Here is a 13246-nt window from a genome sequence, read left to right as displayed (position 1 = left end):
TGATCCACAGCTGGCTCCTGGCATTCTTAACGGTGGCCTTCACTCATGTGTCAATCGCATATATTGTGCAAGATGTGGCGTAGAGATAGGAGAACACCAAAACACACGCCGCTTAGCCTGTTGGGCGAGCGGCGCCGTCGTCTCACAGGCGACCGTCGCCTTCCGTTTCCTCTACGAGGGTTAAGCTCACGTTCAACGCGTGACGTCGTCTTCGGGTGGCTTTCCCACGTCTCCGAAAACAAATCCACATTCCGGCAATTCTAGCCACCTGCGGACTTCAATGAGTCACGCCTCTCAAGCCGTTGCGGGCAAACTGCCCGGGGTCAGAGGTCATTTTTGCGACAGGCGCGTAAAGTACAGACTTGCTCACCGACGGGAGAATATAAATGTCATAACGGTAGTTGAAAAAAGTTACCGGTAAGACGTAGCTGCTGAATCGTCTTACTAGCCAAAGACAAAGAGCGGCGTCGGTTTTACAGATGCCGCCTCTGCTGTGCGTCGTCGGTCAGAGTAGAGCTCATTGCTGACACCTAGTGGCACCGGCGATTCTAGCGGACTGCCATTAATCATCGTTAAATAGTTCAGGGAAATCAATTAAATGTCACCAAATTAAAGGTCGTGCATCGTTTTTGTGTGGAAAATAACAGCCGTGCGCCGGCACAGCCGCTCGTGCACATTTTCTCCAAGCAGGGAATGTCGTGTTTTTTCAAGCTGCACTTGAATGCAGCACAAAGACAATCTGCAGCTTTTCTTATCTCGCAACACTTTCTCCTCTGACTTATGGACGCACACTTCACTCGGCTGCACACAACACAACGCGTGTGTGTGTGAGGGAGACGCTGTTTGTCACATGCTCTCCGAGGTTACTCTGCTGACGAATGAGAACTTGCCGCTCTTAAATCAGGCAGCCAATCACGTAGGAGACAATGTGAGCGAGGACACACAGAGTGGACGTGCTTACTGTCCTCCTTGCTCTGATTCATGTCCTGCTCGCTCGCTCGCCTTTCTTCTCACAGCCACCTCGGTGTGCGCGCGTGTGTGTGCGTGTTACTAATTGCGGCCAATGGAGGCAATCGGATGGCACGCACAAACCTGCACACAATCAAAGTGTCGGCAGCACTGAGAACAAGTTGAAAGTAGTTTCGTGTTTGCTGTGTGCGCGTGGTGGTCTTCAGTGTTTGTACACACAATCGCAATTTCGCATTTGGTCAGACACACGGACAAATCGATACAGCGAGGGCCCACTTTAGCGCAGATTGTTGGTTTTTGTAGGGGTTTTGACACTATTGGAATTTAGGTTTGCGTGACTTCAATGTAGTACCGTATGTAGTACCCAACAATGTTGGGTGGCAGCACTGCGTTCTACTGGAAGACATGCAGCCTAATTAAGAGCAAGTAGAAGAGGCAGAGAAGGTGCCCTACTAAGCTGCAGTCATACCGGATGTTCCCACGGAGCGGAGAGAAGCTACGCCTGTGAGCGTCGTTGATGCTGTTTGTAGGTGTTGCCGCTCCGTGTGTGTAAAGTTGCGCTTGTGTGAAGCCTTTCTTTACAATTTGTACACAAGCGCCGTCAATGTGCTTTACAACATTGAAAGGCATTTTCAAAAAAGACGGCTAAAAGAACAAACGCTGCAAATAAAGGATTACAAAATGATTTGAAAGCAAAACAGCCAAATGCTGCTTCACCAAGGCCTACTCTCACATCTAGCCCCCGTCTATTACCTTTCACATTGTAGCTTAGTATGAAGCTTGCGGACAACGGGATATGGTTTGAATTCAACAGTTTTTGTGTTGGAAATATATAGCGTTTAAATGTGTTTTGTTTTATGGGTCAGTTTTTGAGTCAATTCAGCCGCTTGAAGCGAGCACGCTTCGCCTCTTATTTGGAGAACTGTGCGAGTGAGAAAGTGAAGACGTGCGAATCCTTCCAGAAGGCTCTTTTAATACCTTGAACTGGGGTGTCGGAGGGGTCAAAGGTTGTTCTTATACTGTATGGCCAGTTTTCTCGCGGCCTTTCACCCATTGCAGCGTCTGGATGCTAACCGGGCTCTCGTTCTCGCACGCGCACAGACAGACGCACACGCACGCACGCACGTGCCGATGTGTTGCTTAATGTTCTTCTAAACGTTCCAAATTGGGTGTAATCCGAAGCGTGTCCGTTGCTCTCCCTCTCTGCTGCCACTGGGAACAACTGGAACGCCCTTCACACACGCACACACATAAACACACTCTGGCTGCGGAGTGCTTGCTGTTTATAGCTGAATTATAGATTAACGGGTTACTTTTTCTTCATTTCAGACAAGCATTTGTTGTTGATTCCTTAAGTAGAAAGAAAAGAAAAGAAGACTGAAGTGTTTTCCGTTGTTTGCCGCGACACTGACCGGCAAGCAGGCGCCCAACGAGAACATGTGCTGTCGGACAGGGATTTTTAGTGATTTACTCATTCGGTTTTTTTCGTTTTGTTTATTTCTTAATTCACTTGACATGTTGACATTGTGAATTACCGTGGCAACCACAATGTTACTCCGTCAGTCACACTGCTGCACCCACTCATTGATTTATTCCACTGTGTGTGTGTGTGTGTGTGTCTCTGCTGAGTTCAGGCTATATTAATATTTCTAATAGGACTGTTATCTGCTCACTGCCAGCTGTACACAACACACACACACACACACACACGCACACACACGCGCACACGCACGCACACACTGAGGCTTGAAGGCAAACCCCTTATTCCCCCCTCCCCCACATACACACAAACACACGCGCACACCCACGCTAGCTGTGTGTTGTTTGATATTACCACAATTCTTTTGTGCATCAAAGAGACCTGGAGGTCAAAATAACTTTTTGGGTGTGTTCATCTCGAATACACACGCACACGCACACACACGTTACTAAAATGAGAGCGCTTCTCACTGAGCTGGCCTCGAATAGAACTTTTATTGACATTGTTTCCCAGTGTTGCGATTCCATTTTTCGCTTTTGCGGCGGTTGTAAACGTTTTCGAGCGGCGGGCCTCAAGAGCTTCAACGATCGTCGGCTCCCCGCACTCGTGCTTCTTCACTGCCCGCAATTCTCCGTGTTTTCCTCCCGCGTGGCCCGACGTCACCCCGACAAGGGCGGCGCCGCCGAATGACCGCCGTGGTCCTGTATTCTGTATTGGCCAATTTTCTACGGATCCAATTGAAAGTACACCTTTTTAAGGCACACGTGCAAATAGAAAGGCCCACCATTTGGATGGATTTCATATCGCTTCGAGTTCCGGTCTTGAAACTCGGCTAATCGTCCTCCTTCGAGGACCATCGAAACGTCGGCGACGGAATTCAGGATGGCCTCTCCCGCCCGAGGAAACCCGGCAGCCGGTCCAGATCACGTTTAACAATGCGGACAAAGTAGCGGTGCGGTTCCGCATGGCGCCGGATGCAAGTGACGAGCGTGGCGGACGCTTCGATCGGCTACGGCGGCAGTTGAAACTGGGTTTCGCTTGTCTTGGAGAACTCCACCCTGATGTCTGCTCAACGGGGAGTTGTAAGTCGGCATTCCTCATTTTGGGCGTCAGGAGAATCGGGACGGCCCATTTGGACTTCACCGACCAATCGCGACGACGTCATCGTATCCTTCTCGGTATAAAAAGGGCTCACGAATGTCTGGTCACGGAGCTCCCGGGCAGCGCCGTGGAAAACAAACAAACAAATCCACAAATGACCAGCTCGGAGCTAGTTAAAAGAGCCATGCGTCCGCCGAAGTCACTCCCAGCTGCTCAGAAAGAAAGGACTGAGGGAATGAGTGCTCGCTTGTGCGAGCTGCGGCGACATAGCTAGCTCTGTCCTGATCCGCGTGCAACTGTGCGAGAGAGCGCGGAGTGAGGGCGAACATCATAATCTACAACAAAACACAATCAGAAAGATGTCTTAGCATATATAAAGTGTCAAAAGTCAATGCGGCGGTTGTCAGTAGTTTCCACTTGTTCTTGCTTAATTGCTGCGATTCAAAACAATTCGGTATGCAGGAAAAGCTCTTCGGCTCGATCTTAGCAAATCTTTTTGCGCAACCGATAACGCGACACGACACGACAATTATGATATGAACAAAAACAACCCCGTTCATAAATGCTTCGATTAGAATCTGTACACTGAAGTGTGTGTGTGTGTGTGTGCGTGCGCGTGGGCCAGTAAAGTGGGGGGGAATGTGTGGCAGCTTCCAGCCAATTGCATGGGAGCTCAGTCTGGCTTCTGATTGGCTGGTTGAAGTCGTCAAAAAACGTTGTTGACTATCACGTGGTTAGGTATGAAGACGCGCCCGGCTAACCGATGTGCCTTCGTGGCGGCCGTGTCGGGGAGGTCGACGTTCCCATCAAATGCACGGCCATTGAAATGAAGTCGGAACATGCGCATTTGTCAGCCGGTTTTCACTTTCATTTGTACTTTTTTGTCCAGGCCGAAGCATGTGCTATCAATACACATTCCAAAAAAAAGCCGCGAAAGGTTACTCCCACTTCCCTTGTCGAATTGTACGCAACCATGTGCAGCGCAATGCGCCGGCATCGTTTTGGTCTTTCGGTTTTCGGCTGTCCTACTGGTTAGAGCGGCCGCCTCACAGTTCTGTGGACCGTGGTTCAATCCCCGGCCCCGCCTGTGTGGAGTTTGCATGTTCTCCCCGCGCCTGCGTGGCTTTTCTCCGGGCGCTCCGCTTTCCTCCCACATCCCAAAAACATGCGTGCTAGGTTGATTGAAGACTCTAAATTACCCGTAGGTTTGAATGTGTGCCCTGCGATTGGCTGGCAACCGGTTCAGGGCGTACCCCGCCTCCTGCCCGATGATAGCCGGGATAGGCTCCGGCACGCCCGCGACCCGCCTGAGGAGAAGCGCGACAGAAAATGGATGGATGGATGGTTTTCGTGCCGTCCGCACGTGGAACGCGCTGAAGACTTTTGACACTTCGCTTAGCGTCGCCGTCGGTGCGTAGCTCAAAAGGGGCGTGTCGTAGCTACTTGTTGTTCATATCTGTGGTCGCATGCTACATGTTAACATGATGTGCTAGCTGTCAATCATGCGAGACTTCCTGTACACAGGCTCCTCCCCCTTCCTGTACGTGAACACGACCGGTCGCAGCGCCGGTCTGCGTGCTCGTCTGCTGATGGCGTCGCTCAGAGAGAACGACACGCACTGCGTCAGCTTCCTGTTCTACCAGGACAGCACGCTCAACGTCTACGTCAAAGGTACACGCGAGCGTGTGTGTGCGTATGTGTACGGAGTTGAGAGTGTTGGTGTTTGTTGCAGAGAACGACAGTCCGCTGGGCCTTCCCGTCTTCAACTTGTCTGGACCCGAGCAGCACACGTGGAAGACGCTGGAGCTGGCCGTGTCCACGTTCTGGCCAAACCTCTACCAGGTCACTCGCACACACGCACACACACATAGCACACACATTATACACTAATCGCCAATCGGGTTGGAGCTCAGGGGTCTGCAAAATAGTTTGCATCCATCCATTTTGTACCGCTTATCCGAGGTCGGGACGCCCAGACGTCCCTCTGCCCAGCCACTTCATCCATCTCTTCCGGGGAGATCCCGAGGCGTTCCCGGGCCGGCCGAAGGACATAGTCTCTCCGGCGTGTCCCGGGTCGTCTCCCCGGGGTCTCCTCCCGGTAGGGACGTGCCCGGAACACCTCACCGGGTGGCGTCCGGGAGGCATCCGACTCGGATGCCCCGGCCACCTCATCTGGCTCCTCTCGATGTGAAGGAGCAGCGGCTCTCCTCTGAGCTCCTCCCGGATGACCGAGCTTCTCACCCGTTCTCTAAGGGAGAGCCCGGACACCCTGCGGAGGAAACTCATTTGTCTCCGGGATCTTGTTCTTTGGGTCACGACCCACAGCTCGTGACCCTAGGTGAGGGTCGGAACGTAGATCGACCGGTAAATCGAGAGCTTGGCCTTTCGCCGTAGCTCCTTCTTCACCACAACGGACCGATACAAAGTCCGCATCACTGCAGGCGCCGCAGCGATCCTCCTGTGGATCTCCCGTTCCGTTCTTCCCTCACTCGGGAACAAGACCCCGAGATACTTGAACTCCTCCACTCGGGGCAGGATCTCATCCCCGACCCGGAGAGGGCACGCCACCCTTTTCCGACTGAGGACCACGGTAGTGACCAAATAGTTTGTAATGAACCATTATGTCGGATATTATTTAAAAAATTCATCCCAACACACTGAATTGTTGTTGGACCTGCTTGCCAATCAAACTTCTCATAATAAACCAACAACTCTTCCCTACCTTTACTTTGGGCCAATTAAACGCTTTGATATCGTTGTGACTTGTCATTATGTAAATCTGTCATCCCCGCATGAATCAACTTGTTTTTGTTAGCACAATAGGCCTTTTTTTTTTTTTTTTTACAGAAAAACAAATTGTAGATGCAACAAAAGGAAATAAAACTCTGGACCTCCTGTATGCCAAATGTCAACTTGAAGAGTGCTCTTTGTGTTTTAATGAGAAAATAATATTATTTATTTGTCATTATTTATTGTTTTATGTTGGATCTTATACACAACTTTGTTACAGCTACAATTGTCTTTTAAAGTGCTTTGTAAATAAAGTTGAGCTGAGTTTAGGGTTAAGCCAATGTTGGACTATTATTTCTCGTATTGTATTCAAGGTACAAGGTGCTTTTATTGTCAATTCTTCAGTATGCGTAACTCATACAGAGGATTGAAATTACGGTAAGACAAAATCATAACATCAATATAAAAAGCTAAATCAAACTACGGTATAAAAAGCATGAATTGAATGTGCAAAAAGATCAGCTGACGTGTGCAACAAAGTCAAGGTCAGAGAACCAAGGAACATGTACAAATTAGATGACAAAACCCAAATGCTGCTCAAGTGGCTGGTGCGACCCTGAGTCTGGTGTGTGTGTGTGTGTGTGTACTGATGAGTGTGTGTGCATGTGCATGTTTGCGGGGCGTCAGAGTTAAGATGGGCAGAGCGGGTAGACAGTTCAGATTCCTGACAGTCTGATGAATAAAACTGTCTTTGAGTCGGCTAGTCCTGCCCCGCAGACTCCGCAGTCTCCTCCCTGATGGCAGCAGACTGAAGAGGCTGTGTGACGGATGGGTGGCACCCCCCCCCCCAAGCGGAGTGCTTTGCGGGTGAGGCGGGTGCTGTAAATGTCCTGCAGGGAGGGAAGAGAGGTTCCGATGATCTTCTCAGCTACCCTCACTATGCGATGGAGAGTCTTGAGGCAGGATGCGGTGCAGGGTTGAAGTGTTGAGCACCAGCTGGTCCAATTTGTAGATCACTTGTTCAGGGATGATGGTATTGAATGCTGAGCTGATGTCTATGAACAGCAGTCTGACATATGAGTCCTTAAAGTCCAGGTGTGTGAGGGCACAGTGGAGGGCGGTGGAGACTGCGTCATCGGTTGACCAGTAGGACTGATATGCAAACTGGAAGGGGTCTAAGGAGGGGCAGGGGAGGACTTGATGCGGTGCATGACTAGCCGCATGACATGACTAGCACTTCATCAGGACGGGAGTGAGCGCTACCGGACGGTAGTCATTGAGACAGGAGGGAGACGACTTTTTCGAGGACCGGGATGATGGTGGTGGCTTTGAAGCACGTGGGGACAACACCCGGACTCAAGGAGGTGTTAAAGATGTTCGTGAAGACATCTGGGAGTTTAGCTGCACAGTCCCTCAGAACACAACCAGGTAGGTAGGTAATGTGGGCCCGGGGAGATGTTTTCATGCTGTCTTGGGTCAGTGTCAGTACTTGATCACCAGGAGGGGGTGCAGTCTTGTGTGCTGGGGTGCTTTTGTGTGCCTTAAAGCGAGTGCAAAGAAGTCATTTAGCTCATTTAGCAGGGAGATGGAGCTGTCACAGGTCTGCGGTGAGGGTTTAGAGTCCGTAATGGTCTGAATGCCACGCCGCAGACTCCTGGTGTCACTGCTGTCACTGAAGCGGTGGGCGATCTTCCTGGAGTATTCCCTCTTGGCCTCCCTGATGCCACGCGACCTCCCGCCGTCAGACATGGCTTCTGATTAGCACGAACAGTTGATGGACTTAGTGGTGGTGACATCCTTCATGCACTTGCTGATGTAGGCGGTAACAGTCTCTGTGTACTCCTGAAGGTCTGTGATGGAGTTGTTGGTGGCAGCCTGTTTGAACATGGTCCAGTCTGTGGGGAGGAAATAGTGTTGAAGTGCCTCAAGGGACCCTTCCGGCCACACTCGTACCTGTTTCCTAACTGGTTGGGAGACTTTAAGCAGTTGTCTGTAAGATGGCATTAGCATAACAGTGAGATGCACGTGCCGCAATCAACAGCAAATCTACTCTGATTTCTGTATTGAGAATATAGTCCCATTTTTTTAGAGGCCAAAGCTGTCCAGAATAAACGGCATACAATTAGAAGAATAAAAGTGTATCTTTGAAATTCACTTGTTAAAATATGACTTTCTTCCCCTGTTTAGCTTTAACTTTAGTTCCAATTTAAACTTGAAAAAAATGTGATTTTATTCTCGTCAGATCATGTTTTATCCCGACAAAATGTCTTGAAAAAAATACAACTTTGTCATGATTTGTTGTAACTGTTTTCTTGAAAATTGGTAACATTTTAATTCCAATAGAATTTCGGGGTACAGGTGGTAGTTGGTGGTAGCAGCCCTATGGGGGCACAAGCCAGTGCAAACTGGAGGCCGGTCCCAAGCCCGGAAAAATGCGGAGGGTTGCGTCAGGAAGGGCATCCGGCTTCAAACTTTGCCAAACAAATAGGAGCCTTCATCCAAAGAATTCCATACCGGATCGGTCGCGGCCCGGGTTAACGACGTCCGCCACCGGCTTCGTCAACCTGCAGGGCGCCGGTGGAAAGCGGGTTCTTCGGCAGAAAGAGAAGAGGAAAGCACAGAGCCTAGAACTGAATGTTGGGACTATGACGGGAAAATCTCGGGAGTTGGTTGACATGATGATTAGGAGAAAGGTTGATATATTGTGTGTGCAGGAGACCGGGTGGAAAGGCAGTAAGGCGAGACGTTTAGGGGCAGGGTTCAAATGATTTGACCATGGTGGAGATGGGAAAGGAAATGGAGTCTGGGTTATTTTAAAAGAAGAGTTGGCTAAGAATGTCTTGGAGGTGAAAAGAGTTTCAGATCGAGTGATGAGGCTGAAACTTGAAATTGAGGGTGTTATGTATAATGTGATGAGTGGCTATGCCCCACAGGTGGGATGTGACCTCGAGGGGAAAGAGAAATTCTGGAAGCAGCTAGACGAAGTAGTTCCGAGCATCCCGGACACAGAGAGAGTCGTGATTGGTGCAGATTGTATTGGACATGTTGATCAGAATCAGAATCAGAATCAGAATCATCTTGTATGTCCAAAACACACACAAGGAATTTGTCTCCGGTAGTTGGAGCCGCTCGTGTACGACAACAGAGATTTAATTCAATTTACAGAGAACACTTTGGAGACAGAAAGACATTGACAAAAAAATAAAATAAACAGTCACTGAGCAGTAAAGGGTTGCTAGTTATCTGGTAATGCCGGTACATTTATTTTTTTTTGACAATTGTGCAAAAAGATGCAGAGTCCTCTAGCACTTAGAGCAGTTTGAATGACTAATATTGCAATAGTCCGGTGCAATGAAGGAAATAGGGGTGATGAAGAAGTGATGGGTAAGTACGGCATCCAGGAAATGAGCTTGGAGGGACAGATGGCGGTAGACTTTGCAAAAAGGATGCAAATGGCTGTAGTGAACACTTTTTTCCAGAAGAGGCAGGAACATAGGGTGACCTACAAGAGCGGCGGTAGAAGCACGCAGGTGGATTACATCTTGCGCAGACGATGTCATCTGAAGGAGGTTACCGACTGTAAGGTAGTGGTAGGGGAGAGTGTGGCTCGACAGCATAGGATGGTGGTGTGTAAAATGACTCTGGTGGTGGGGAGGAAGATTAGGAAGACAAAGGCAGAGAAGAGAACCACGTGGCGGAAGCTGATACAGGACGAGTGTTGTGCAGCTTTTCGGGAAGAGGTGAGACGGGCTCTCGGTGGACGGGAGGAGCTTCCAGAAGACTGGACCACTGCAGCCGAGGTGATCAGAGAGGCAGGCAGGAGAGTACCTGGTGTATCTTCTGGCAGGAAAGGAGAGGAGACTTGTTGGTGGAACATCACAGTACAGGAAACCATACAAGGAAAAAGGTTAGCTCAGAAGAAGTGGGACACCGAGAGGACCGAGGAGAGGCGAAAGGAATACATTGCGATGCGACATAGGGCAGAGGTGGCAAAGGCCAAACAAGAGGCATATGATGACCTGTATGCCAGGTTGGACATTAAAGAAGGAGAAAAGGATCTATTCAGGTTGGCCAGACAGAGGGATAGAGATGGGAAGGATGAGCAGCAGGTTACGGTGATTAAAGATAGAGATGGAAATATGTTGACTGGTGCCAGCAGTGTGCTAGCTAGATGGAAAGAATACTTTGAGGCGTTGATGAATGAGGAAAATTAGAGAGAAGGGAGAGTGGAAGAGGAAAGTGTGGTGGACCAGGAAGTGGAAATGATTAGTAAGTGGGAAGTTGGAAAGGCATTACAGAGGATGAAAAATGGAAAGGCACTTGGTCCTGATGACATTCCTGTGGAGGTATGGAAGCATCTACGAGAGGTGGCTGTGGAGTTTTTGACCAGCTTGTTCAATAGAATTCTAGCGGTGTGAAGATGCCTGAGGAATGGAGGAAAAGTGTGCTGGTGCCCATTTTTAAGAACAACGGTGATGTGCAGAGCTGTGGGAACTACAGAGGAATAAAGTGGATGAGCCACACAATGAAGTTAGGGGAAAGTGTAGTGGAGGCAAGACTCAGGACAGAAGCGTGGCGAGACTACTACAGTGAGTGCATGAGTAATGTATCATTGGCCCGACAGAAATGTCGCAGCAAACTCGGACAAAAAAAATTGGCAGCATGTTGCAAGTGAATTGTAGGTTAGCTGTTTAAGAAGTTGATTGCAAGAGGGAAGAAGCTGTTGGAATGTTTACTAGTTTCAGTTTTCATTGATCGGTAGCGCCTACCTGAGGGAAGGAGCCGGAAGAGCCGATGACTGGGATGTGGAGGGTCTGAGAGGATTTAGCACGCTCTTGTCTTAGTTCTGGCAGCGTGCAAGTCCTCAAGGGTGGGTAGGGGGGTACCTTTTTTGTAGCAGCACCAAACCAGACTGTGATGGAAGAACACATGACTGATTCGATGACCGCTGTGTAGAACTGCCTCAGCAGCTCCCGTGGCAGGCCGTGCTTTCCCAGAAGCCGCAGGAAGTACATCCTCTGCTGGGCCTTTTTGTGGACGGAGTTGATGTTGATCGCCCACTTCAGGTCCTGAGAGACTGTAATTCCCAGGAACTTGAAGGTCTCGACGGTTGACACAAGGCAGCTGGACGGCGTGAGGGGCAGCTATGGCGAAGAATGCCTCCTGAAGTCCACGATCATCTCTACAGTCTTGAGCGTGTTCAGCTCCAGGTTGTGTCGTCCACACCACAGCTCCAGCCGGTCCACTTCCTGTCGATATGCAGACTCGTCACCGTCCTTGATGAGGCCGATGACAGTGGTGTCATCTGCAAACTTCAGGAGTTTGACAGCCGGGTGCGCTGAGGTGCAGTCGTTCGTGTAGAGAGAGAAGAGCAGCGGAGAGAGGACACAACCTTGGGGCGCCCCAGTGCTGATGCTGCGCGTGGATAAGGGGGCCTCCGGCAGCCTCACCTGCTGTGTCCTGCCCGTCAGGAAGCTGTAAATCCACTAGCAGTGTCATGGTCTGTGTTTTGGTTTGGGTTGTTTAGTTTTGTTCCATGTTTTCCTGTGTTCCATGTTTGTCGTGTGCTCATTAGGTTGTTGTGTCCACCTGTTCTCGTCTACTTTGTGTTGACCAATCAGCTCTCTCTAGCCACTCGTCTTGTCCAGGTGTTCCTCGTTGTCTCGTCAATTTGTTTGTATTTAGTTCCCTGGTTTCTTCATTCTGTCATGAACATGGTTAGGGCGACGGCGAGGAACGCAAGGCAAGAACATGGTGGACCCAATTGCAGGGAAGCAGGGAGGCAAGGCAGGAGTGCGGGAATCTCAAAATAATAATATTTAATCACAATGATAAAACAACAGGCGACTATGACAAAAACAACTGGCGACTATGACATGGCAAGACATGTGACAACGACAATGAACCGACGAGAACTGAAAGAAACCAGGGAACTAAATACAAACAAATTGACGAGACAACGAGGAACACCTGGACAAGACGAGTGGCTAGAGAGAGCTGATTGGTCAACACAAAGTAGACGAGAACAGGTGGACACAACAACCTAATGAGCACACGACAAACATGGAACACAGGAAAACATGGAACAAAACTAAACAACCCAAACCAAAACACAGACCATGACAAGCAGATGGCAGGTGAGACGCTGAGCTGAAGTCCATGAACAGGATCCTTGCGTAGGTCCCTCCACTTTCGAAGTATTCTTGGATGAAGTGAAGTCCCATGTTGACTGCATCATCCGCAGACCTGTTCGCTCGGTAGGCAAACTGTAGGGGGTCCAGCAGAGGACCTGTGACGCTCTTGAGGTGGTCCAGCATGAGACATTGACATTGAAAGGACTTCATGACCACAGATGTCAAGGCGACAGGCCTGTAGTCATTCAGACCCGAGATTGTAGGTTTCTTGGGGACTGGAATGATGGTGGAGCGTTTGAAACAGGATGGTACTTCACACAGTTCCAGAGATCTATTGAAGATCTGTGTAGAGACTGGAGCGAGCTGGTCCGCGCAGACTTTGAGGCAGGATGGGGACACATGGACTGGCCCTGCCGCTTTGTTAATCTTTTCTTGTTTGAAGATGCGTCTCACATCCTGTTTGTGGATGGTTAACGCAGAAGTCAGAGGTTTGATTGTGGTCGGTGGTGCGGCCGGATGGGTTTGGGGTGTGAAAGTGTCCTTTTCAAATCTGCAGTAGAAGGTATTCAAGTCGTTGGCTAGTGTGTTATTGTTCTCAGCTTGGGGGGATCGTCGCTTGTAATTGGTCAGCGATTGGAATGAGTGGCAGACTGTTTTTCCAACTTTGCTGCATAGTTCCTCTATGCAATGTTAATTTCTTTAGTCAGCTGGTTCCTAGCTCGATTATACAGGTCCCTGTCCCCGCTTTGATATGCGTCATCCTTAGCTTGGCGAAGTTGCTTAAATTTGGCAGTGAACCACGGCTTGTTGTTGTTGAACGTGCGAAATGACT

At 49.5% G+C, this 13246-nt stretch overlaps 1 protein-coding gene across 3 annotated transcripts in view; it reads left to right on the top strand.

Annotated features, from left to right (window-relative positions):
• LOC133469898 (receptor-type tyrosine-protein phosphatase mu-like) overlaps positions 1–13246 on the top strand; it is a 70349-nt gene that overhangs the window by 17877 nt on the left and 39226 nt on the right. For all 3 annotated transcript variants that reach the window (XM_061757489.1, XM_061757488.1, XM_061757491.1), the window contains exons 3-4: positions 5075–5221; positions 5283–5392. In XM_061757489.1, the coding sequence (XP_061613473.1) occupies positions 5075–5221; positions 5283–5392 (257 nt within the window). The remainder of the gene's footprint in view (positions 1–5074; positions 5222–5282; positions 5393–13246) is intronic.

The sequence above is a fragment of the Phyllopteryx taeniolatus genome, chromosome 20, assembly GCF_024500385.1.
Source record: "Phyllopteryx taeniolatus isolate TA_2022b chromosome 20, UOR_Ptae_1.2, whole genome shotgun sequence".
In the NCBI taxonomy this organism is placed as follows: Eukaryota; Metazoa; Chordata; class Actinopteri; order Syngnathiformes; family Syngnathidae; genus Phyllopteryx; species Phyllopteryx taeniolatus.
This window is presented reverse-complemented; position numbering and strand designations above follow the sequence as displayed.